The sequence below is a fragment of the Artibeus jamaicensis genome, unplaced genomic scaffold (assembly GCF_021234435.1).
Source record: "Artibeus jamaicensis isolate MK-2021 breed Jamaican fruit bat unplaced genomic scaffold, CSHL_Jam_final contig_490, whole genome shotgun sequence".
In the NCBI taxonomy this organism is placed as follows: domain Eukaryota; kingdom Metazoa; phylum Chordata; class Mammalia; order Chiroptera; family Phyllostomidae; genus Artibeus; species Artibeus jamaicensis.
Window position 1 is genome coordinate 10890595 of NW_026521861.1, and position 24969 is coordinate 10915563.

The window sequence follows — 24969 nt, forward strand, 5'->3', positions numbered from 1 at the left end:
TTACTTTTTCCAACAAATCCTATATTTTACATAACATTAAATTTCAAGTATAGAAGTCAAGAATTTTTAGTAAATTTAACAAGTTGTGTGATCATAACCATAAATCATCTTTAGAACATTTTCATCCTCCCAGTAAGAACCCATTACAGTTACTCCCCCAGTCACACCCATTACAGTTAATCCCCATTCCCACCTATGGCAGTAATCTTAAAGAAACAAAAAGTCTCTTGAACATTTCATATAAATGGAGTCATACGATATATGGTCTTTTGTGTCTGTCTTCTTTCATTCTACATAATGTTTTTGAGGTTCATCTATAGTTTATTCCTTCACATTGCTGACTAGCATTCCATTGTATGGATATACTTCATCATGTTTGTTTCTTCACCAGGTGAAGAACATTTAGGGTGTTTCCAGTTTTTGACTATTATGAATAGTTCATGTGCAAGATTTGTGTGGACATACTTTATTTTTCTTGGGTCGGTACTTAAGTACTCAGATTGTTGAGTCATATGTTTTATATTTTATATTTTAACTTTTTGAGAAACTGCTAAACTGTCTTCCACAGTGGTTGCACAATTTTACATTTCTCCCCACAATATAGATGGGTTCCAATCTCATTTCTTCACCATTACCTGTAAATTTTCCATTTTTTAAATTCTAGCCATCCTGCTAGGTATGAAGAAGTGGTTTCTTGTGCTTTGATATATGTTTCCCAATGAGCAGTGATGTCAGGCATCTTCTCCTCTTGTTACGGTCCACTTGCATGCCTTCCTTTGAGAAGTGTCTATTCAGATTCTTTGCCAAGTTTTAAATTGGGTTGGTTGTGGTTTTTATTACTGGATTGTAAGAGTTCTTTATATATTCTAGCTACAAATCTCTTATCAAATATATAATTGTCAAATACTTTTCACATTCAAGGTTTGCCTTGTTACTTCCTTAATCATGCTTTTGATGCACAAAAAGTTTAAATTTTGGTGATTCCCCAATTGTTTTTTTTTTTCTTTCATTGCTTATGCTTTTGGGTCACATGTAAAATCCATTGCCAAATTCATGTTCACAGAAATTTACTCAGGTTTTTTCCTAAGAGTTTTATAGTTCTGACTCTTACAGTTAGATCTTTGATACATTTTGGGTTAATTGTATGTGGTGTGAGGTTTGGATCCAGTTCATTTGTTTGCATGTGGATATCCAGTTCTCCCAGAACCATTTTTTGAAGAGACTACTTTTTCTCCATTGAATAATCATGGCAGATTTGCAGAAAATCAATTAGTCATACATCCATGGTTTTGTTTCTGGACTCTCAAGTCTAGTCCCTTGATCTCTACCACACTGCTCTGATTGCTACAACTTTTAGTAAGTTTTGAAATCATTTAAGCATGTCTTCCCACAGTTTTCTTTTTCAACATTGTTTGGCTATTCTGGGTCTCTTATAATTCCCTGTGGATTTAAGGATCAGCTTATCCATTTCTGCAAGAAACAAATGGCAGGTTTATATTTTCCCTTCTTATTTATATACTTCTTGTTTTATTGTATTGCTGGATAGAATCTTTGTTGCTTTTTAAGTATTAGCAATGACAGTGGGTGTTCTGCCATGCTCATAATCATAAAGGGAGTGTGTGTGCATTTTCTGCAGTGTTTAATATTTCCTATAGCTTTGGGGAAAATATTCATGAAGCAAAGAAACTTTATATTTCTAGTTACTAAGAATTATTCTCTTGTATAATTTTATAAAATGAATTTTCTACATTTGTTGAAGTAGTTGTGTAAATTTTTTTACCTCATTATGTTCATGTGATGAACTATACTAATAGAGCTTTGTATGTGAAACCATCATTTTATTTCTAGGATAAAGCTTACCTAATGATACATTTTTTAAAAGTCAAGTTAGAATTGATTATCCAAAATTATATATAGTATTTAAAAATTTATGTTTGTTAATTAAATGGCTTTATAATTTCTTGAACTACTGTAACCTGGTTTTGGAATCAAGATCACACCTAATCAAATGAGCTAGTTAGTTTTCTTTCTTTTTTCTTTTTTTTAACTTTTGGAAAATTTTGTTTAACATAGTAATTAATGTTTCAGAACATTCAGTAGAATGCTCCAGGAACATCACCTGGACCTGGGGCTTTTTGCTAGAGGAATTCTTTGATTATTACATCAATTTCTATGATACATTTTAAAAATCAAGGTTATCTCAAAGAAAATAAAAAAATAAATAATAAACTACTTGAACAATTACAATAAAAAATAGAAGATTATTTCCAGCCTATTCCTAGCTGCCTATTGCATTTTTGCAGATTCAAGTTCAGTAAAAATATAGATATTACATTAATAATATTCTTTATAATTTCAAGAGATTTTAGAGAGGCCACTAAAAATAATGCTAGAGGATATTGCTGAAATAAATCAATGTAATTCACCGTTGTAAAGGAATCAGAGATAATAACTATGATTACCATATGTAGTCAGAAAATTTAAAACATTTAATACCTATTCATGATAAAAATTAGACTCCTCAAGGAAATGGACATTGTGAATATGATAAAAGGGTATCTACAACTACAGCTACATTTAATGCGGAACATTGAATGCTTTCCCTCTAAGACTGGGAACAAGGTGAGGATCCCCACTCTCCCCACATTTACTAAGCACTGTACTGGCAGTACTAGCCGTTGTAATAAGACAACGGAGGAGGGAAAGGTATGCAGGCTGCCAAGGAAGAACAGTCTTTATTTGTCAGTGGCATGTCATATATGTAGAAAATTGTAAGAAATCTATTGAAAAGCTACTTGAACTAATACGAGAATTTAGGAAGGTTGCACAATGCAAATCAATATAAGAAGATCAACTGTTTTTATAAACTACTAATAGTCAATTGGAAATTAAAAATTTAAATTCTAGTTATAGTAGCAACAAAAACAAAATATTTACAGTAAGTTTAGATTTAATTAAATAACATACAAGATTTGTGTAATTCAAACTATAAAGATTGCTAAGAAAAATTAATTCAGTATTGGGTTGGAAGGTTCAATAGTAAGATGTCAGCTCTCTCCAAACTGATCTTTAGACTCAGTGCAGCCCCAGTCAGAACTCCATCAGGTCTTTTTATGGATAATGGCAAGTGGGTTCCAAAATTTACATGAAAATTCAGAGTCAAGGATTTATTACATCTAAGTTAATCTTGATAAAAAACAGAGTTTAAAGACTTACAGTATTTGATGTCAAGATTTACTATAATGTTATACTAATCAAGACTGTGTTACTTAAGAATATATAGATCAATAAAGAAAAAAATGAAATACCTAGAAGAAATGCCATACCAAATAACAAAGTCATTTGATTTTCCAAAAAGCATCAAATCAGCCAAGGGGGAAAGGAAAGTCATTTTAGCAAACTGTGCTTGAACAACTGGGTACCCATATGGGGGGGAAAAAGAAACATAACCTCTACCTCACACACAGTATACAAATTCAAGGTGCATCACACACCTAAATTTAAACACTGAAATCTTAAAGCTTTTAGACAAAAATAGTATCTTTATGACTTGCAGGTGGTCAGAGGTTTCCGAAGACAGTACACAAACACAACCATAAAAGAAAAAATAAAGATAAATTCTAATTTATTAAAATTTAAATTTCTCATTAAAATTGCTGTTAAAAAGTGAAAAAACAAGCCACTGGCTGCCAAAAATAATAAAAAATTTCACAAAACATACCTTTGAAAAGATTAGTATCTATGAAATATAAAGGTCCCTACAATTAAAAAATGAGAAGACAACCCAATAAAAAATGGGTCAAAGATTTGAACAGATATTTTTCAAAAGAAGATGTAAGAATGACCTCTGGTCATTTATATTTCCTTTGCAAATGTATTTCAGTTATGCTTGGTAGTAATGGGCACATACAGAGCTTTATTACTGATCGAGGTATCATCCATCCATTCATCCACATAGTGCTGATTTTCATTCCTTTACGGGAAGGTGAGGCACAGATCATTATGTAACTTTCTTAAGATCCCACAGCCAGTGAGCCCAGGATTTGGGATTTGAACGCAGGCGGTCCTGGCTCCACTGCACTGTCTTGCCTTTAACACATAAGGGGAAAACTAGTGTATTCTACTGGGGAAATGGCTCTCGTTTCGCCTCCTGAAATGCTTCCCCCAACATTTTACCATGAAAAATTTTAAACTCAAAAAGTTAAAAGAATTTCCCAGCACAGATCCATACACACACCACCTGTTCTCAACACTTCACTTGCTTTACCACATATTTTATGCAACTATCACTCTGTCCACCAGCAGTATACGGGAGCCCCAAGTAAACTTAACCTTTAAAACATTTCGTAGTTAAGATAAGATCAACACCAGTTCCAGCAGAAACATGAGGGAGGGAGATTGGGGAACGGATGGGTAAGGAATGAAAAGGACTGAGTCTTGTGCTTTTGAATAATAAGATCACCCTACACTTACCTTTTTTAAAGCTTTTTTTAAAAGAAAGGATATTTGTATTGCAAATACTTGCTATATATTCTACTGAAAATCTTCGCATACGAAAATAAAATAAGAAGGAGCATGTACTGCATAAAGTATGTATCAATTTCTGCAGATTGACCTGGAATCGGAGATGGTGAGCACCGTAGCTGGCATTGGGATTCAAGGTACAGATAAAGAAGGTGGAGCTGGAGGACAGGAGCAACCCATTAGTTCCCCGTGGGATATAGTTTGGGGATCATCAGGTATGTAAACTTTTAATATAAAATGTAAATAAACTTTGCTTAATAAAGGTAAGATTTTAAAAATCTTACTTTAAAAAAAATCTTACTCTGGGTCTGTTCATTTGAATTACTTCTGTTGCTGGTAATTTTATACCTTTATGCCTGTGGCTTGGGATTTGTTAACTGTGTAAAAGTAAAGCCAGCAGTAATGCAAACAAACTACAGTATATATTATTATGTATATGTAATACTAAATACATTTTATACACATGATGAGTATATATTACTCTAAATTAATGTTAAAGCATCTCATCTTAGCCACAGTTTCCAATTAATATAGTTCTGAATATTCTTAAGTTAGGACTATTATAGTTTCAGAAGTTCAAAAGATTATTCATGAACTATACCAGTTAACAATGCTCTTTTTATTTTAGTTTGAAAAGTTAAAAAAATTAGTTGCTTTTTTTTAGATTGTTAACATAATAACTTCTTTTGAATAATTAAAAAAATAACACTTTACCCTACTGAATTTTGTAGATGCTAATAATAAATAAGATTGATGTTATCTTTACAATCTTTATTATCTACATTAATTGACTATAAGGTGACCCAGGGGCATAAGTACTCAATTTTTCACTGGCCTTAGTGATATTGAGATGGTTATCTACATGTCTAAAGCCAGAGTAATGAATAAAGTTAGTAAGATACACAGAAAATGGAATTTGGAACTAAATGGTTTCTATGGTCTTAATATATTTATAGAGTAAATAAGCATCAGTTTAGTGGAAGGGCTTTACATTTGAGATAATTTTCTATTATGAAGCCAATTTGCTTATAATTCAAAGACCTTGGTTTTTTCATTGTAATTAATATTCATAAAATAACTGAATAAATTTTCGGTACTACCTGTACTTAATATATATAACTTAGGTAATTTTGCATGATTTTCGTATTAGATTTCCATTTCTGGAGTTCTGTGTTTTAATAATCGTAGTGGGAAGGGGCTGGGAAGACGAGGTTAGAGTCGGTCCCAGGTGCAGTCAGTCAGGGAATAGATCACATCTAGACGGTCTGAAGCAGTGGTAAAACTAACTACCACTCAGTCTTCTTTTTGTCGCCAAACACCAGCAATTCTAAGTAATTTCAGTGTTAAAAATACTCATCCCCACTAGGACTTATCACTCCTGCCTCCCTGCTGCTGAGCTATAGCAACATAAATCTTATAGATGGAAAAATAATGTGAAGCATTCCTATCAGTAAAATAGTCAAAGTGGATGAGAATTGTTACTTTGGTGTGCTGTTACCTTCGCCAAGGAAAAAAGAATGTCTGCCCTTAGTGTGTGAGCCCTCAGTGATCTATAGCCACAGGTCCATATAGAATTTACGTACTAATTTTTACATTTTGCAACTTACTGCCTGTATTGACTGCATCTGTCAGTAACTGCTGCAGTAATGCCTCATAAGAAATCACCCCAAAATTCATACAAACCTAAACCTTTATTTCTCACTCACATATGTGCTTGGGGTCGAGCTGATCCAGGCAGAGCCTGGGCTTGGTTTCCAGGTATTTCCTGGTGCACATCTGCTCCACTCGTTTCTCCTCCTCGGACCAGTAGCAGCTTCCTGAGCGTATTCTTTTGGCAGAAGGCAGGAGCATAAGAGAGTAAGCCCAGCTGCACGTGCTAAGCCTTTGCTATGTCATATCTGCTTACCTACCATTATTAAAGCAAGTCACATAACAAAGCTCAGAGTGATGGAGCAGGGATAAGCACCTTGCCTACAGTGAGGCCAGGTCAAAGGTGTGGGTATTAATATTACTACACAGTGGTAAAGAATTGAGACCCGTAATGCAGCTTGTCACGTATATCAGAATTTACATTGTTAGTAAATAGGATGTACTTTACTGGATGCTTTTCTAAGTTGGGTTTATTTAATGGCCAAGGAATGCTTATTTTTCTAGGCTAAAAGTTTTTCAATCATACTTTATAGCATGAAATTTCTGGTTGTTTGTCTTGTATTGAGAATGCACCCAAATTGCTTTCCAAGGAAAATCTTGGCTCTATTGACAAGTAGTCCCTCAGCTTCCAGCTGGAGCATGACATGCTATCTGAGGCTTGGTCATTATTCAGCTCAGTTTTCAGTAAAGGAAATGAGTCCTGCCTTCCTTAGCTTAACAGATCATTCATTATAAGCATGTGGCTCTTCTTTAACTTAAAGCTTAAAATAGCTTCACTTGAGGTACTCGGCAAGAGGACGAGTAATCTTGAATGCACTTAAGCTCTACACCTTTCAAAATGTTGGCTCAGAAAAAGTTTTCCAAGCACTGTCTGAAGGACTTAAATCACAATGACTTCTCTAGCCCAGGAGTGTATACCCTTGATGGTTAGGCTTTATAAGTTCCTTAAACTTCCCAGAAATTCTTTTTCAGATTTGGAGGAATTGATCGGGTTCTCATCCTAGTTTCAAAACAGTATGCTACCCAAAAACATTTTTAAGAGCTACTAATTTAAATTACTTTAAAATCTAATCCTCAATTAATGTATTGTCAGAGTACGAGGAAATTAGATCAGAATATTTGCTCTCCTTACAATTGTTTTTACTAAACTACATTTTAGCAACTTGTTATTCATTGAAGAATATATCAACACATAAAGTCACAATCATTTATATGTTTGTGTATGTGTTTCATATTATGTATTTCATCAAAACACAGCCCTATGGGACTTGTTCCTGATTTTACTATAAGATTTGCTGCTGGTTTCAGTTATCGCCTTATAAATAACCTCTCTGATTACTGACCAGAGAATTTTTTTTCTGATCTCAGTATTATAGATAGAACTTTTCCTGTCAAGTTTTGTTTTTAAGCTCCTCGAAAATTTGAATGTCATAAATGATTGTGTTTGCGTTGTCATATTGAAGGCTAGGAAACTGAGACCAGTTTATCTTTAGCGACGGGTAATGGAAACATGACATTCAGTTTTTAATATTAGTGTAACTTCATCTCTGTTTTCTACCTTATTTACCTATTGCTTCAATGCTCTTACTAATGTTTAATGCATTTATCTTATTAGGGTTTATTTCTTTCTCAGTTAACTGAATCCTTTGTGTAATAAAAGTAGAAGTAGATAGCCCTGGCCAATGTGGCTCAGTTGGTTGGAGCATCATCCTGGAGACCGAAAGGTCGCAGGTTCGGTTCCCAGTCAGGGCACATGCCCAGGCTGTGGGTTTGGTCTCTGGTTGGGGCACAAATGAGAACCAACCAGTCATTGTTTCTTTCTCACCTCAGTGTTTCGCTTTCTCTCCCTCCCTCCCTCCTTCCTTTTCCCTCTTACTAAAATCCATAAGCATGTCCTTGGGTGATGATTTAAAAAAGTAAAACTAAATAAATACAGTAGAATCCCTTACTCAAGTGATTGGCTATGATAATTGATGCGTTAGGGGGAAAATCTATTAAATCAGAATCATAAAACTAAAAATGTTTAAGAACTAGAAATGTACAATTTATAGCCAATCTTTGATGTAGGACAACCCCTAATAAAAGTTTGATTTAGCTACATTTCTTTAGTCTTTCCAAAGTATTTGACTTCGTTTTCATAGAAAAAACTTCCTTTTTGCATTCATGTTGGACTGGTTCATTACAAATTTCAGTTGCATAACTGTATAACTGGTTTGAACGTTTGGGGTTAAACCTAATTTGAAGGGGATTATGGCTGAGAAAAACTTTTTGTAACTAACGTTTTTTAATGTTTTAAGAATTTAACAAAATGTTTCTGAAATTCTACCATAGTTAGGAATTTAAGAGTGGCATTAGAGGAGTAAAACATGAAAACATGGATTAGGTATCGTGATAGGTCCGTACATTAGGCTGTCCTACAGTGCATATAATGAACCATAGCTATACCTAGCAGCATGGACAAGTAGCAGAAGGAATCCACTGACTTATGAAAGCAAGTTCCAGAAGGGACCTACAGCATGATTTCCTTTATGGAAAGCTTACTAGCAAGCAAGACTAGTTATATATTGAGAGATCAATCCAGATATAGTAAAACTAAAAGAATAAGAAAGTGGGGAAAAAATTTAGACTAGTGGTTCCTTCTGGTGAGTCAGAGAGATGCACAAATGTTTTCTTTCTTGAGATAAGTGGTGTACATATGGATGTTTAGTAATTATTTAAACTTCATAACATGTAACCATTTATATGCATATTTAATTAAAATTAAACCTTACAAAGAAGCAAAATAGATTAAAGAGAACAAAAATTAGCAAACACTAATACATAGTTAAATATATACCCTAAAAGACCCAGTTACTAAACAAAGGGACTTGAAATACCTCAGATTATTTGAAACATACATGTAATGTGTAAGTGTGTTTGTGTATGTATTTTAAATAGTGTCTGGATATTCAACCTAATTATGTCATTCCAATGATAAAAGCATAAAAATAAAGTGATTTTTACAAAAGTGATTATTGCATCTTTGTTGATTTTTGGTTATCAATCAAAATATGGTGAGAACTACATAATGCACTGAAAGTAATTACCAACTACAGTAAATCCATTTTTTTCAGCAGAAACTCTGCTGTGTTTCTTTCTTTAATAATTTATCTAAAAGGAAGGAGAGAGGGAGAGAAACATAAATCCTCCCCCTCTTCCCCTCTCTGTAAAATGCATGACTCTACTCATGCCAGACAATAACCTGAGATTTTGTTTCATAAATTTCAAAACCCCCACTATTCTTTAAGTAGACTTTACCTGATTTAGAATCACTTGTAGAAAGGGTAATGTGCCTGAATCCCATTAACCTTTGCTGGCCTTTTAATCAGTGTTTCCCCTACACAGATGTTCAGCTGTTCTTATACAACCTTTTATGATTGAAACTTAACCGTTTCATATGCTAGTCTTCCAGTCCGCAGTGTTGGTACTTATGTGCTTAGATGATGTTTCGCAGGGTTCCATTAATATGCTGTAAAATACCATAAAAACTTCTTCCTCTAAAAATCAGATGATACAGAATTTTTGAGGAATAACTTTTATACAGTGTGACTGATGTATTTTTATTTAATTAAAAGCAGTTGTATTTTTTTGTGTCTAAAATTGGAGAGAAAATTCTTACCATATTGACTTGGTGTTTATAAGTTTTTTAAAAGATGTCTTTTAGTCAGTTAATGAGGTATAATTTATAAAATAATATTCACCCTTGTTAGGTATAAGTTATATGAATTTTGACAAACTATTCAGTCTTATAACCATTACTGCCATCAAGATGTGAAATATTTCCATCACCCCAAACTTCTCTCCTGACCCTTTGCTCTCCCTCCCATCCAACACCCTCCCCGGCCACCGACAACAATGCATTGCTTGTTCCCAGTGTGGTCTGTCATGTCTGGCATGTGCTGTTTAGCAGAACACTTTTGAGATTCAGTCCTGTTGCTGCATGAGTCCGTAGTTGGTTCTTTTTTATTGTCTAGTAGCATTTTCTAGTAGTTTATCAGTCGACAAACATCTTGGGTGCCTCTAGTTTATGGCAATTATTATTAAAGTCTCTGTAAGCACATGTACAGGCTTTTATAAGTGAATATAAGTATTTATTTCTATTGGGAAAAAGCTTAGGAATGAAATTGCTGGGTCATATGATAAATGTGTAATTTTATAAGAAACTGCCAAAGTGCTTTCCAAAGTGGCAGAGGTTTGTCTTTTTTTGTCCCAAGTGTCCTTGAATGATAGCATTTCTGCCTGAAAAACTTCCTTTAACATTTCTGGTAGCAGATGGCTGCTGGCACTGATTTCTCTTGGCCTTTTGGGGGAAGAGAGGGGGGTCAGGAGAGGTATTCAGCCTTCATTTGGGGAGATATATTTACCCCACATATGTCTGGATTGACTCTCTTTTTTTCCTTGATGCTTTAAAGATGTTATTCCATTGTCTTATAGCTTACATCATATTAAGTAAAAGTTCTGATTTATTTTCCTAGTTCCTGTGTATATAAAATGTGTTGGATTTTTTTTTTCTGGCTGCCTTCAAGATTTTCTCTTTGGTTTTCAGCAGTTTGATTGATGTTTCAGAATTATTCTGCTTAGAATTCTTGAGTTCATTGTTTGGTGTCCTTTACTATCTGGGAAAAAATTCTTATTTTACCCTTTTTTTCCTCTTTGTGTTTTAGTGTGGATCATTTTTATTGGTTCATCTTTATGGTCATTGTTTCCTCAGTTGTGTCTAGTCAACCAGTGAGACTATTGAAGGAATTTGTCAGCAGGTTTTATGGGAGGTCTGTCAGTGCAGTGAGAAGCTGGGCTGGGTTGGGTCCCACTGCGTTGCTCTGAGCTCTGGCTGAGCACCAGCACCAGAGCTGTTGAAGTCGTCCTGCTGTGCGCTGGAATGGCCTGAGCATGGGAGCCTTTTCTCGGGGTCAGCACTCCGCCTTGGAGAGCCCCAGAGTGGTTCTCTCTCTGCCCCTCTTCCTCCTTCCCCCCACTCCCCACCCTTGCAGCTCCATGAGGGGTAAACTGCCTGCCGCTGCTGGTCATTCTGTAGGAGGTTGCATGCGCACTAAGGGAGTGTTGTCAGTTGTTCTGATCAGCCTCTGTCTCCGGAAGGCCCTGCGCCCCTGGGTTTTGTGAAAGGAGGTGGGGAGTTTATTTTTCCTTGTTCCTGTTCCTTCTCTCTTTGGCAGCTCAAGTCTGCCTTGAATCTGTGAGTGGTTTTGAAGAGTTTCCTCCTTTTCCCCCAGCACTGGGGAACCTCTGCTTGGTGTCAGTGTGGAGTCTTTGGCTAAAGACAGTTCTCTGCCCCACCCCCAGAGGCAGAGGGATTTTTCTCCTTCTAACACTTCTCAAGTTGGCCTTTTCCTGTGTCCTGGGTGGTGCAGGCGGGGGGGACGGCTTTGCTGCTTTTTCCTAGTGGCTTAAGGCTTTGCTTCAGAGGTTTAGAGACTGTGGAGAAAAACTGTTTATACTGATGGATGATGTCCCAGAGGCTTTTGAGGGTTCCAGTCAGTAGCCCCCCAACTATTTTGATCAGAGTTGCTTAAAATAATACAGAATATTTAAAAGCTAGATTGCAGGTCATTTTTTCATTTTTATATTTCATTTGCTGATTTTATTCTTGTTTCTGAAACTTTATTAATTCTTATTGGTACAATCATTATGAGGGTTCTACCTTTAAAAATACTCCCCAAACCTTTTTAGCTTTTGGCAAGGTCCTTTTTTATTTTTAACTTGTGACTGTTGAAAGTCAGTGATAGTAAGTATACTCTTAATTTAAAATTGAAATGTTCATGATTGTCCACTCATGTACAAGGAACGAAACTAATACCCATTCTCAACAACTTTGTACTTTAGATGTTAAAATCCAGGATGAACAGTATAAATTATTAGTACTACTCTTTAGTTTGATAGACATTATAAATGCCAGACTAGCTTTCTTTTTTTAAACTCTCATTCTATTTCTAAGAACAAATCTCCAGCCCTCAGTGAAATGATCAGGCGAGTGAACACTTCCTCAAAGATGGGCCAGCACGGTGGCTAGGGCTCCGGGTCCACACTGCGCAGGGGCTGATTAGTTCCACGTCTTAGTAGTTTTGTGACTCTGGACTAGTCACTTAGACTTTCTATGCCTCTGTTTTTTTGTCTCGTCTAAATTGAAGATACTAACAGTACCTGTATCAAAGGCTTATTGTGGGAATTACGAAGATATATGGAAAGGACTTAGAACAGTGCTTGGCACACATGATGTTTCATATATAAATGTTTGTTATCATTGCTTGTGGTAATAATGGAGTCTCATAAAATGCACAAAAAGATGTTGATAAGCCTGAACCAAACCAAAAATGGAAATACAAGGGACTGGAAAAACTACTTGTAAAAGATTAGTCAGCCAGGAGCTATACGGAGAGAAGGGCATAAGGAGTGAACCTGGAGTAGAAAGCCTTGGTTTATTAACAGCGATCAGGTCGCTGTTTCTGATCACACATGATAGTGCAGTTGGATACTGGAAGCCAGAGCTAAATCCATGGGGCAGGGGCAGAAGGGCGGGAGAAGAGAACAGGTCAAGCAAGAACTGGCCAGAGGAACAAAGGCTCGCCTCTGTGTTCCTTCTTTCTGACGAGAACACTGATCATCTGTAGTCAGACTTACTAATGCATTACTATTCAAGGTTTAGCTATGTGAATTTCAATGATTGACTTCTTTCAATTTCACTTAAAAAATAAAATCAAATGGAGATGATACTAGATGTCCTAAGGTTGGAAGGAAATACTAAATTACTAAAGGAAATACCTCATGTAAAGTGTGTATTATCTCAGTACCTTAAACATAGGAAATATTCAGACGGTTATCCTTTCACTTCCACCACCACTTGGTATGTAGAATCGCAAACACCCGAATCCTGACCTGACACAGTCTGGGCACTTCTTCTCATTCCTTGAGCTTTTGAAGGAAGTAAGCACACCGAGACCACGACAGTGACACTCTTGTCCTCCCACAGTAGACCCCAGTTGCCCTAGACCGGCCTGTTTGGAGAGCCTGATGCTCTTTTTTGGCAAGGTAGTGGCTTTAAAAGCCTGTTATCATGTAATAATTATAGTTTTATGTCTAATTACACTTTTCTTGATGTACATAGTAGGACCTTTGTATGAGGCTAAGTCAGCATTAATAGCAGACATCCTCGTCTCATTTCTGTTCTCAAGGGAATGTCTAAGCTCAAGTGGCCATGACAAAATACCACAGACTGGGTTGCTTAAACAATAAATGTGAGGAAATTTGTTTCCTCACAGTTTTGAAGTCTAGAAGTCCAAGGTCAAGGTGACAGCAGTTTCCGGTGAGGGCTCTCTTTTGGCTTATAGTCAGTCACCTTCCCACTTTATCATTCCATGGAAGGAGCAAAATAAAATAATTTAGAAAATCTCTGATTTAGTTTTAAAATAACTAAACAAAGACTGAATCCCCAGAATATACGGATGTCATTGTTACTTTTAATACAGTTTATGTTTATAAAAATACTTGACTCTGAAAAATTAAATTGAAATAAACTGTCTTCCTTTATATTTTATAGGATAGCAATTAAGAACACAGAGAGAAAAGCATGTGAAAACCTTCAAGAAAACGCAGAGTATTTTTGGAGGATAAGATGCATGCCCCCCTCCCCAGTTTGGGACGAACGATGGTGGTTAATGCTGCTATTGAGTTGTTCACACATTTACATAGTGAAATATTATGTTATATTTTACCACTTTCTTTGCTTCAAAAATTTTGTTCCCATTTTCCTCTAAAACCTGGGTGCATCTTATGGTCCGAAAATACAATAAATGGTAACCTCTGTAAAATGCTTGGCACTAGCGACCACAGATTGAGAACCGTTGTCATCCTTTTTTTGTTGTTAAACTGAAAGGCACTTGAAAGTAATGCAAGTTAAGGAAGAAGACTTCCTTTTAAATACAAACTGCTTGAATTAAAGGAAGTATAAACAAAATAACCTTGCCAAGATCATTTCTGGGAGTATATCCCTGAACAAGTTATAGTAGTTAAAATGTCTGATACATTAAAGTAACCCCAGAATACATAAAATTAAAATACTTAAATATTTTAACAATAAAGTTAATTTGAAACATAGAGCCTCGTCACATTGTAAGAGGTGGTAAATTAATTTTTACAACTATTATTCATTTTAATTATTTAATTTTAGTGAACATTTCTTAATTTTCATAAAGTGAGTGATATTACTGTATTACAATATACTAGTAATATGTTGTACTCTTAGCTTTTTCGCATGTCATCTGTACCTTTTAGAACAAGTTTCCTAGCAGGTTGCGCGGCTGCTACTTCGAGAGCAGTCGTGGTGTGCGTCTCAGTCTGAAAGCTGACGCTGCGGTAGGAAGACACGGCTCTTAATCTGTGAAAAGAGGCAGTTTGTTCATGAGAAATTGTTCAAAGAACCTGTTACTAAGTATATCACCGAGGTGGTTAGTGCTAGGTATTTGAGTGCCAGCTTCTTTGGAAAGTATATGTCAACCCATTTATTTTATCACATAAAATAAAAAAATGTTTACAAACAATGTGCCCACAGATGTAGGGACATATTACTATTACTAATACTTTGGATTTCTGTGAATTTACAGGTAAATTTATAAGTCTAAAGAAGTATATTTTTGATAAAGGAAATAGAAAATTTTCAAAAACCAGTTAAAACATTGAAATATTTTTATTTTTTCTATCAGATGATTTATAAATATATTGCTGTCTTTTCTTAAATTTCTCAAAAAATTGGTATTTTTGTATGAACCAAATACATACATAATATTTACTATTTATTTTTACAAAGATTCAGAGATCCAAAGAGACGACATTCTGTGGATAGCCATGGCAGGAACTCACCAGATATGGGCACTTCTGTTGGACTGTGGCCGACTGCCAAAGAAAAGGTAACTGGCAACGTCTCTTTCTGAGCAAACTGCAGACTCGGAGTTCACAGAATTCCCTTCCCCGAGTGTCCATCCTCTGGACACTCGGGACTCGTCAGGATGTGCTGGGACACGTCCTATGGTAACTAACACAGCGCTCGGACACTTGGTGGGTTAGGACGGGTTTGCTTTCTCGCTCACCCCCGGGGCTCACTGGAAGCGCCGCTGTGCCACACAGACACGCAGCAGCCACCGTCTGGAGCTCTGCCGGTGGTCCTGGCAGAGAGCGAGGGTGCAGACTCGCTTCTCAAGCTCCTAGTCAGAAGTGACATATCACTTCTGACCTTCATCAGCCAGAGTGAGCCTCATGAGCACACCCACCTAACTTCAAGGAACCTGGGACTAGCAGTCCCACCATGCAGCCAAAGGGAGGGCTGGAGACATTTGGTGGGCACTTGTCTTCAACACGCAGTTCAGGTGCCCTTGACTGCTAACAGGTATTGGAGCACTGTGAAGGACTGCGGTTAATAACACAGGCTTTGTAGTCAGGCCTGATTGGTGCTGGCTCTGCCATCTCCGATCTAGGTGAGCTCAGGAGAGCTACTGGAACTTTCTGAGCTCAGTTTCCTCATTTATACCTCCCTTCTGGGCTTGTTTGAGAATTAATAATATGTGTGAAGAGCTCACTTAATGCCTGACATATTCAGTAAATGTTCATAGCTTTGTTGCCACTGAGGGGATATAAAGATGAAAAATGTCCCTACAAAGTACTTAACGTCTTTTCGACAGAACCTTTCCACTTTGTAACACTCCAGGTAGAACTCTGACCGTGCTCTTAACTGTGGTTGCACTACACTTCTCATGTAGTCGGTTTTTCTCTCCTCCCCTCCCACCTCTCTCCCTCCCTCTGTCTCTCCTTCTCTGCTTTTGGTTGCACTTACTTGTATACGTAACTGTTTTGTCTTACTAGGTTGCCTCTTAAAGGAAGGGGTCCCTTATCATTTATTTTTGTGTCGCTGTACCTAGCACAGTGTCTGGTACATAATAGGAGTCCAGTAAGGGTTTGCAGAATAAATAAATGAATAAAAGTCATAGACCAGAAAGACCGTCAAGTCAGCATAGAAGGTGCCTGTCATCTCAGTTTCTTTTGTCAGTGGAAAGGAGCAGATGTGTAGATAATCCAAAATATCAGATATATTTCAAATAGTATATGTGTGTGTGTTTCACTGTGTGATGTTCTGCAACATTCAGTCATTCATCTAACTGTTTGTTAAACATACTATCATCATTCACTAGCAGCTACGTATTAAATATACTGTATGCTAGGCACTATGCAAGGCAATAGCGATGAAGTGTGTTGACTAATTAAGAATAAAATTAGAAAATGTAGGCTTGCGGAGGAGGAATCAGAAACAAAAAATAAATCATAGTTTATAAACCATAGTTGGGAAGCACAGGTGCTGTGTGTAGAAGTCCTTCACATCGAAATTGTCCCTCATGTAAATAAGGACACCTGAAATCCAGCCAGGAAAGCTTCCTGGAAGAATCTTCTAAATTAAAAACCTGGTGGAGGAGTAGGAGTTAGACCGGGAGAGGGGAGGTTTTCCAGGCAAGAATGACTCTAGTAAAGTCAGTAGAAGCCACCTCACAAAATTCCTTGTGAGCCCTTTTAAGAGATTTGAACATTATTCTACATACCTTTCTAGAAAATGTTAAGCTGGGAAGTGACATAAGATTTGTGCTTTTGAAAGAACACGGGCAGCATTTGGTGAGAGATGAGACTAAAGACATAGTTACCAGCGGGGAGGCTATTGCAATTATCCAGGCAAGAGATGACAGTGGCCTGAACAGTGAAGTGACCAACAGCATTGCACATGAGACATAAGAAGAAACGAGAGATGACCACAGTGTTCTTAGTGATGGCTGTGTTGAGCAGGGTTTGGTGCCTGCTGTGATCTTCTTTTGTATGTGCAGCTTGTGAAGCTTATTGGATCCTTCTCTGTTGTCTGACGCTGGCCACTGGGTGTGTTGGTTTGGGGCCTCTTGGGGAAAATCTGGTGCAGACCAGTGCCAGATGCTGCCTGTAACTGGCCCTGGGCAACCTGTTTGGAGCTGCCAGCAATCCACAGGTTGTGGCTGCCTCTGCTGGGCTTGGGTATGCATGGGAAGGACTAAGCGGCATACCAAGGCCAGCTTTTATCAGCACCGGGCCCAGGGCAGGTCAGCAAAAGTCCTAAAGCACCCTGAGATCTGTCTTTGCCTGCCGGCTGCCTGGTAGGCTTCAGTCACTGAAAGGGCCTCTGGCTGCAGTTACACCTCAGCAGGGTGTAACTCTACCTGGTGAGGCTGTTGCTTTCCCCCACACTGATTCCGTAAGGAGGGGGTCACGCCACCTAAGAAAGATGGGGTCTGCAGTGTGGGCAAATAACTCTGCACTGGGATCCTGGCAGCTGACCTCCAGCTCTCTCCCCAGAGCCACAAACCCCAGACCGCGCTCCCTCTCTGTGCCAGAGCCCAAGGTGAGTGGCTACAAATGAAATGTTATATATTGGCCTCTTCAGAGGCTGCCTGTGCCTCTAGCCATTTCTTCCTGGTGGACAGAAACCCCACTCCTTTTCCCAGCCGGATATTATGTGGGCACCTCTTCCTGGCTCTGGTGCTGTGGGCTGTGGAGCCTGACTTGGGACTGACTTGGGAGCTAGACCCCACGCTTCTCAGGTAGAACCCCCACATCTGAGACATCCCTCCGGAGCCTCAGCCATGGCCTCTGGGAGAGTGGGCCAGCCTTTTTCGCATCTCCGCTCTTCCTGCCTGTCTCAGTGTGGCTGCTTCTTTAAATCCTTGGTTGTATGGCTTCTCTTCAGCTACTCTTTACCTGGTTATTCAGGATGATTGTTCTATAATTTATCTGTAATTCCAGTTTGGTTCTGGGAGGGGGCAAGTGTAGCTCCCACCTAGTCTGCCACCATCTTGGATCCTCTGAAAATCTTAATTCCCTTTCAGAACCTAACATTGTATTAAGCTAAGAAGTTATTAAAATGGTATCTAGCTGTACCTATCTCTGCATATTTGGAGGGAAAAAATGTGTCCCATCAATGATGTGCTCGGTATTCTTATAAGTCTCACCTTGCCAGGGATTTCTTATTTGACCATTGAGAATAGTTACAGTATGTCAAAAAAAGTGTAAAGGTCCCTACACTGTAGATAAATAAGTTAATGATTAGAAAAACTGCCGTGAAAGCTGACTTGCACAATTTTACTAAGCTAAGATCACTAGATTTTTATTTTTACAATGCCTACCACCATTGATTTTCTCACATTTGTTTAATAGCTAAATTGGATACAATATAACAATGTTGATCTTGTCTTTCTCTTTCAGTGAGTTAAAAAAAGGAACCTGCCTCCGGTTTGCTGGCAGTGGAAACGAGGAGAACCGAAATAACGCGTATCCTCACAAGGCGGGCTTCGCCCAGCCGTCGGGCCTCGCCCTGGCCTCGGAGCAGCCCTGGAGCTGCCTGTTCGTGGCCGACAGTGAGAGCAGCACAGTGAGGATGGTCTCTCTGATGGACGGAGCTGTGAAGCCCCTCGTAGGAGGAGAAAGGGATCCCATGGTAATGAAAGTCCCTCCTGCACGTGCACCCAGACACTCCCCGAGTCTGCAGCCTCCTGTACTTTGAACTGTTCATAAAATGTGAGAGAGAGTTCTTGGCCTATCCATAGGTTAAAGTGGAAGTCAATGTGAATATAAAGAAGCGCAAACAAAGCCATCTAAGAAAAGTAAACTTACTCTGCTTGATGATACATAAATGTCAAGGTCCAGAGAGAAAAGAAAGGATAAAATACAGATTAGTGAAAGAAGAGGAAAATGTAAAGTACACATTTGACAGGATGGTGGAAAGAGGACCAGATTGGTAGACCTGGCCTTTTCCTGACTAGGTGTGTGCTTATTGTCATTAAAGCTAAGCACCACAAATGAGTAGAGGTTCAACATTCTATCAGGTTTTTCTTGTCTGAAACAGATGCCCAGCTCTGTTTATATGTAGTCACATCTTTTCCCTTTTAAGTTAGTAGCACATACAGTCATCTTATTTTTCACTTTATGTGCTAACAAAACACCGTAACAATTTTAATATGTGCTGTATTTTTCTTTTTTAAAACAAAGAACCTGTTTGCTTTTGGTGATGTGGATGGAGTAGGAATCAGCGCAAAGCTTCAGCACCCACTTGGAGTAACATGGGACAAGAAAAGGAATTTGCTTTATGTGGCAGACTCTTATAATCACAAGGTGAGTTTTGACAGAATTATGTAACACCTTGCTTTTCATCTGTGGTATTTAAGATGCTGAGAAACCTGTGAGCCTCCTACAATTTGCCACTCTAAAACATAAAGGGGCATACCAGTCTTTGACAACTATGGCCTTGGTTCTTTTCTCGGTCCTTTCTTTGCAAAGAGGTCACGGTAGCACACCCAGCTTGGGAAAGGAGAAAAAACACATCGCTATGGCTGTTGCTAAAATTGTGACTTGCAGCCATCAAAGCTGCTCAGTAACAAATTCCGTAAATAAGGAGAAGGCAGGTAACCCAGAAATTGCAGTGGCGTTTAACAAACGTTTTGGAGCTGTTGCATAGTTGCAGCGCCTATTAGCAAATAATTCCATGAAAATGGAATTAAAAGGAGCATTTCACTAACTATCCAACTATTTCTATTATTATAGAAATAGAACATATTTTGTGATGAGAGACTATGAATTTAATACAGTTGAGACAGTGGAAATCATTAAGTTTTAAGCCAGTCCTCAGCCAGTGTTAAATGCCCATGAGAAGTCAGTTCAACTGTGTCCTGTTGTGAGAAAAAAGAGTAACATTTTGAAAATTTTTAATTTCAGAAATAACTTCATCAAACATTGCTTCCAGAGGACAAAACGTAACTGGGGATATCGCACACATACTGTTCAGCTCGCAGAACGGAGGGTCTCCCCTTGCCCGAGGGCTGTCGAACTCACTTTCACTGGGGGCCACATCAGCCTTCCGGTCGCCTTCCAAGGGCGGAATGTAACTTAGGGCTGTGTCAGCGTAACTGCTCCCTAACTGGGGGCAAGGAGCTCGGCGCTGTCCACGGGGAGAAACAAGGTGGAGGCCGGATCGGGCCCGAGGGCCTTGTGTTTGCCACCTGTGCCTTAGACTATCATTTCAATGTTTGGCTTTTCAATGTTTGGCTTTTTCAAGAAAATAGAGAAACATTTATTTTTCTGTGATTTTTTAATGAATACTAACGAGAAGTAGAATTCTCTGGCTTGTTTGGTACTGTACTTTTCCATACAACAAACATGAGTTTTGTTTTTGTTTTTGTTTTTTAAGATTAAAGTTGTGGATCCAAAAACAAAGAACTGTATAACATTAGCAGGAACTGGAGATGCAAGTAACGTCAGTTCCAGTTTTACCGAGTCATCTTTTAATGAACCAGGAGGCTTGTGTATTGGAGAGAATGGCCAGTTATTATATGTAGCAGACACAAATAATCATCAAATTAAAGTGATGGATTTAGAAACAAAAACAATTTCTGTGGTAAGTAATCTTAAAGTATAAGTTGAGGGGTATCATTTTATGAATGACTCTGAGATCCTCACAGCGCTGACCAGCACTTGGGTTGGTTGATCTCTGGTGAGAGTGGACGTAGGCAGCATAGTACGTGCGTGTCTGTTTCAAGGACATCATCAGTCTTAAAGTGAAAGATTCCAGTTGGGTCATGAGTGTTTGAGAAAGACACTGGAAATTGGAAAGAATTTGGTGAACTTTTAGAAAAGAAAAAGAGAAGGACTCATCTGCTTTTAAATATATGCAAACCCCATAGACACGACAGCGATGTCCAAACGGGACATCTGTAATCGTGTAAGCAACAGACAAAATAAAAGTAAGTAAAACTTGTGAATTTAAATAAATAAATATGTACACGTACTGATACACACTCTGCATACATACTGTGTAGGTGGGGTTCAGTCTTATTTTCAATGATGTTAGATTAATGTGTAATCTTGTTTCCTATGGTGAATTCATTACCAAATGATCTTCCAAAGAAATCTAGAAGCCACATTTCTCAAAACATTGAAAATAAGATTGAAATAAAAAGTTCTAATGAATTTTTAAAGATATAGTTATGGTCTCTAATAAAATTTAAGTTTTTTCTTGATGTATCACATTTGCCTGAAAAAAAAATGCAAGAGTTTTTTTCCCCCCCAAATGCTAGGAATTTCCAAGGTACATTTTAAAATAAAAACAGATTGTTGTTGTAAGTGTCACGTAAGTATCATTTCTCCTGTCGTAGATCTCTGATATAAGTGACATCATACAGTGGACAATGAAAATTTTAAGAAGATGTATATTATTATATACACTACATTGAAATGGGTACAGTTTTACTTTAATTTCCTGTCATTTACAAACATACTGAACAATTAATTTAATTGTTTCATTCCCAAGTGTTGGTGATCTTTTAGCCAGAATGAAATATATTTCTGAACCTCATTTTAGACTGAAGTCTAAAACTCTCTCACTCTATAATTACTTTAAAGTACCTGTGCTTTAGTAAACAAATTTTCTTATTTCCTAGCTCCCAGTCTTCAGAGCTGGAAATGCTGTGGTAGATGGCCCATCCCCAGGAGAAAACCAGAAGACGGTCCCCAAACTGCCCAAGTCGGCCCCCAGCATCAGACTCGCCCCCGTGGCCACCTCTCCAGGACAGACTCTTCAGTTCAAGCTCAGACTAGACTTCCCGCCAGGAGCAAAGCTGACCGAAGGGGCGCCCAGTTGCTGGTTTCTAACAGCCGAAGGTGTGAGACTAGTCTTGCAAATACCAATATTTCATAAAGTCTTGATTAATCTAGTAATCTTTCTCATTTGTATATGATGTTTTCACTCTCCAGTTGGGCAGGATTTGAGGGAAGTCTTGTGACAAAATAGATCCAGATCTAACCCCATTTTATCAGTTTTCTTTAGTCTTAGAAATTCTTTTCTAAGCAACAGTGTAACTCACCCAAAATTACTCAGTCACAATTGCCCCCATTTGCTACTAGGCGAGTCCATCACATGCGGCAGACTTCTCTAGTCTCGGAATGATAGGTCCTCGGATCTTAGAGCCGTGACAACACACACTGTCTATTACGGGGACGTGAAGGGCTCAGAGAGACAGTGACTCTACTGAATGCTTATTATGCTGATTACCGCAAACGCTCAAGCGCCTATGTTGTTGAATTAGGTCAAAAAGTGGAATTTGAACCCAGTTCTGCCTGTTCTTAGTTCAGTGTCTTTTCCATTGTGTTACTCCCTCTCAAACTAGTCTAGGACGATTAGCCCTAAAAATGAATTTCATTTATTTAAAAAGACAAAGTTCAAAGCCACCTGTTACACATTTGGGTGTTGTGAAAGTTTCTGAACCTTACCCTGAGTTCCTGTGTTTACCTCACTTTGGTGTCTGGGTGAACCCGGACCTCGGACTGCTCTTGGAGCCGCACCGTCTGGAGCGCTCCGACAGAGAGAGAGCTCAGAGGACGTGGAGGGGCCAGGAAAGGAGACGTTTGAGTGAGTAGCAAGTGGGAGCAAAACCCAGAGAGAGTAGTTGCCTGCAGCCAGGTGGTGTAAATGGAAAGACCAGCCAGGTCAAGCGCTACTGATAGACCAGGAAAGAGAAGGACAAGGAATCGATCATTGATTTAATGTTACAGAGTTGGCTGATGTCCTAACCCTCAGCCATTTCAGAATGATGGAGGAGATGCTAGAGGTTAAAAAAGGATAGAGCCTCTGAGAAGAAGAATTAGAGAAAGCAAACACAGATAAAACTCAGGAGTTTAGCTACAAAATTAAGGGGAAATAGAGCAGTTGTTGGAAGGATGTTGTTGAGAAAGCAGCATGTTTATTGGTGGTGAAGATCCAATAGAAAAGAGACTTTTGATATGTGGTGGGGTGGGGGTGCCTTAGGGTTTGAGAGGGAGTGGGACTGAGTGCGCAGGTAGAAAGCTGGCCTCTGCCAGGAATGCGGACACGTGCACGGTGAGGATCCAAGGCCCCTCGTGTGTGACCCCGAGGCCTAGATGGGTAGCAGTGGAGGAAGGTGCTCGTGGAAACCTTTTTCTGGTGCTTCTGTTTTCTGAGCACGTTGGGAAACACAGGCCATCAACTGAGAGAGAGTGGGGGGAGGTTCGGAGAGAGAAAGGGGTCCTGCAGGAGGGTGAGTCCTGACCAGCCTGCGGCCGGCTGTGATGGGGGGAAGGCCAGTGCAGTCCACAGGGAGGCTGTTCCTAGTGGGCCAAATTGAGCCCGGGGTGGAGGCAGGGTCCGCCTCAGTGGCAGGTACTGCGCCATCAACTTAGGTCTCTGGAGTTCTGGTCCAGTATTCATTGTGTCTACACTATACCTTTCAGTAACACAGTAATAGAATCTCACAGATTCTAAAGAATTAAATTGATCCCCCCCCCAAGTATGATGTTTTTAAAAAAACGTGTTGTTGTTTTTTTTTTTTACTGAAGTGACTTGACACAGCTCCTTCCAGTTCAGTTCTTTCGTTGCTTTATTGTCTCACTTTTCCAGGTAGCATCTGTCAAGTGTTTCAGAGCTTTCGATTGCTGTTTATTTCAATATAATAGTATCATTAAGACTTGACGTACCAGTTATTAAGCCTGAAGCTGCATTTTCCTTTTCAGAGATGCCGGAGGTACAATTTACACGCTATAACTTGCTTACCACAAGAAAATGGATTCCAAAGCCATATTTTAAAAATACGTCATTCAAGTAGAAGAATACACATAGTTGGAGGGTGTGTAATTGAACACATGTGAATTGCCGAGATCAGGATCCAGGCAGAGCTTTTGTCCTCACTTTCTAATTTGTGGTCTTTTAATCTAAGAACACTTCCTGTTTGTGTCTAGTCTCAAAGTATTGAATTACTGTAAATTATGTAAAGATTTGAATGTGTGTTTCAATCAGTATGAACTTACTAATTTATATAAGGAATCAGTATCCTGCCTGTCTTATAGTGGTGTTTCCCAGCATCTCTGATGGTCTGGACAATAATTATACAGTAAGACACTAATCAGCTAGAACTCAACTCTGACTCCTCATCTCCTGTGATCTCCCTCTGGCCTGGTCCCCCACGCTGTGTCTTGTGTTCTCACTCAGTCTTCCATTTCCTCCTCAACCCCTCCTCCCTCCTTCCGTCTCACACACTTCTCTTACGTACATCACCCAGACCCAGGCTCTGCGCCTTCTCACCTTGGTGCGTTCTCAGGGTGGCAGCTCCTGTCCTGCAACAGGCCACGTGGTGTTCACACCAAGACATCAGAGAGATATTGGTGGGCCGGCCAGGAGGAGCTGCTGGGTTAGAATCTGGGAGTCTGGTTCTGGCGTGACTGAGCCTGTGGGGAAACTACCCACCCCACACCATTCTGCACACAAGAGAGGGCAGAGCCATGCAGTACTGGGAGGGCGTTTGGAGCTAGGTCTGCAGATAGAAGATCACTCACACCCAGACCATTCCTCACTCTTCCGTAGGCTTAGACCAAGGTCCCAGCTGCCTGTTCATTCTGCCTGGGTCCATTAGTCTAAAATCATTGTATCAATTGGGGATCCCTGTTAATTTCATTTAAGTTAATGTAAAATTAAAGAGCAGTATATTGATTTTTAAAATAGGATATGACACATTAGCATGTTTACTCTAACTCCGCTTCATTAAACCCATATTCATACTGAGTCATTGGAATACAAATGTGGGTAGTATTAGAAGGAAGGGGTGGGGTCTGCAAATGCTTTATCACTTGTCCATTTTTACTGTATGGGAGCAAATGAAGTTTCATGCAAGAATCCCAGTACGG

General features: G+C 38.8%; 1 protein-coding gene across 2 annotated transcripts in view; it reads left to right on the forward strand.

The window, feature by feature from the left end:
* Positions 1 to 24969, forward strand: part of NHLRC2 (NHL repeat containing 2) — a 57231-nt gene that overhangs the window by 23352 nt on the left and 8910 nt on the right. For both annotated transcript variants that reach the window (XM_053668384.1, XM_037132906.2), the window contains 6 exons: positions 4610 to 4739; positions 15032 to 15131; positions 18490 to 18721; positions 19273 to 19395; positions 20468 to 20674; positions 21717 to 21936. In XM_053668384.1, coding sequence (XP_053524359.1) covers positions 4610 to 4739; positions 15032 to 15131; positions 18490 to 18721; positions 19273 to 19395; positions 20468 to 20674; positions 21717 to 21936 — 1012 coding nt within the window. The remainder of the gene's footprint in view (positions 1 to 4609; positions 4740 to 15031; positions 15132 to 18489; positions 18722 to 19272; positions 19396 to 20467; positions 20675 to 21716; positions 21937 to 24969) is intronic.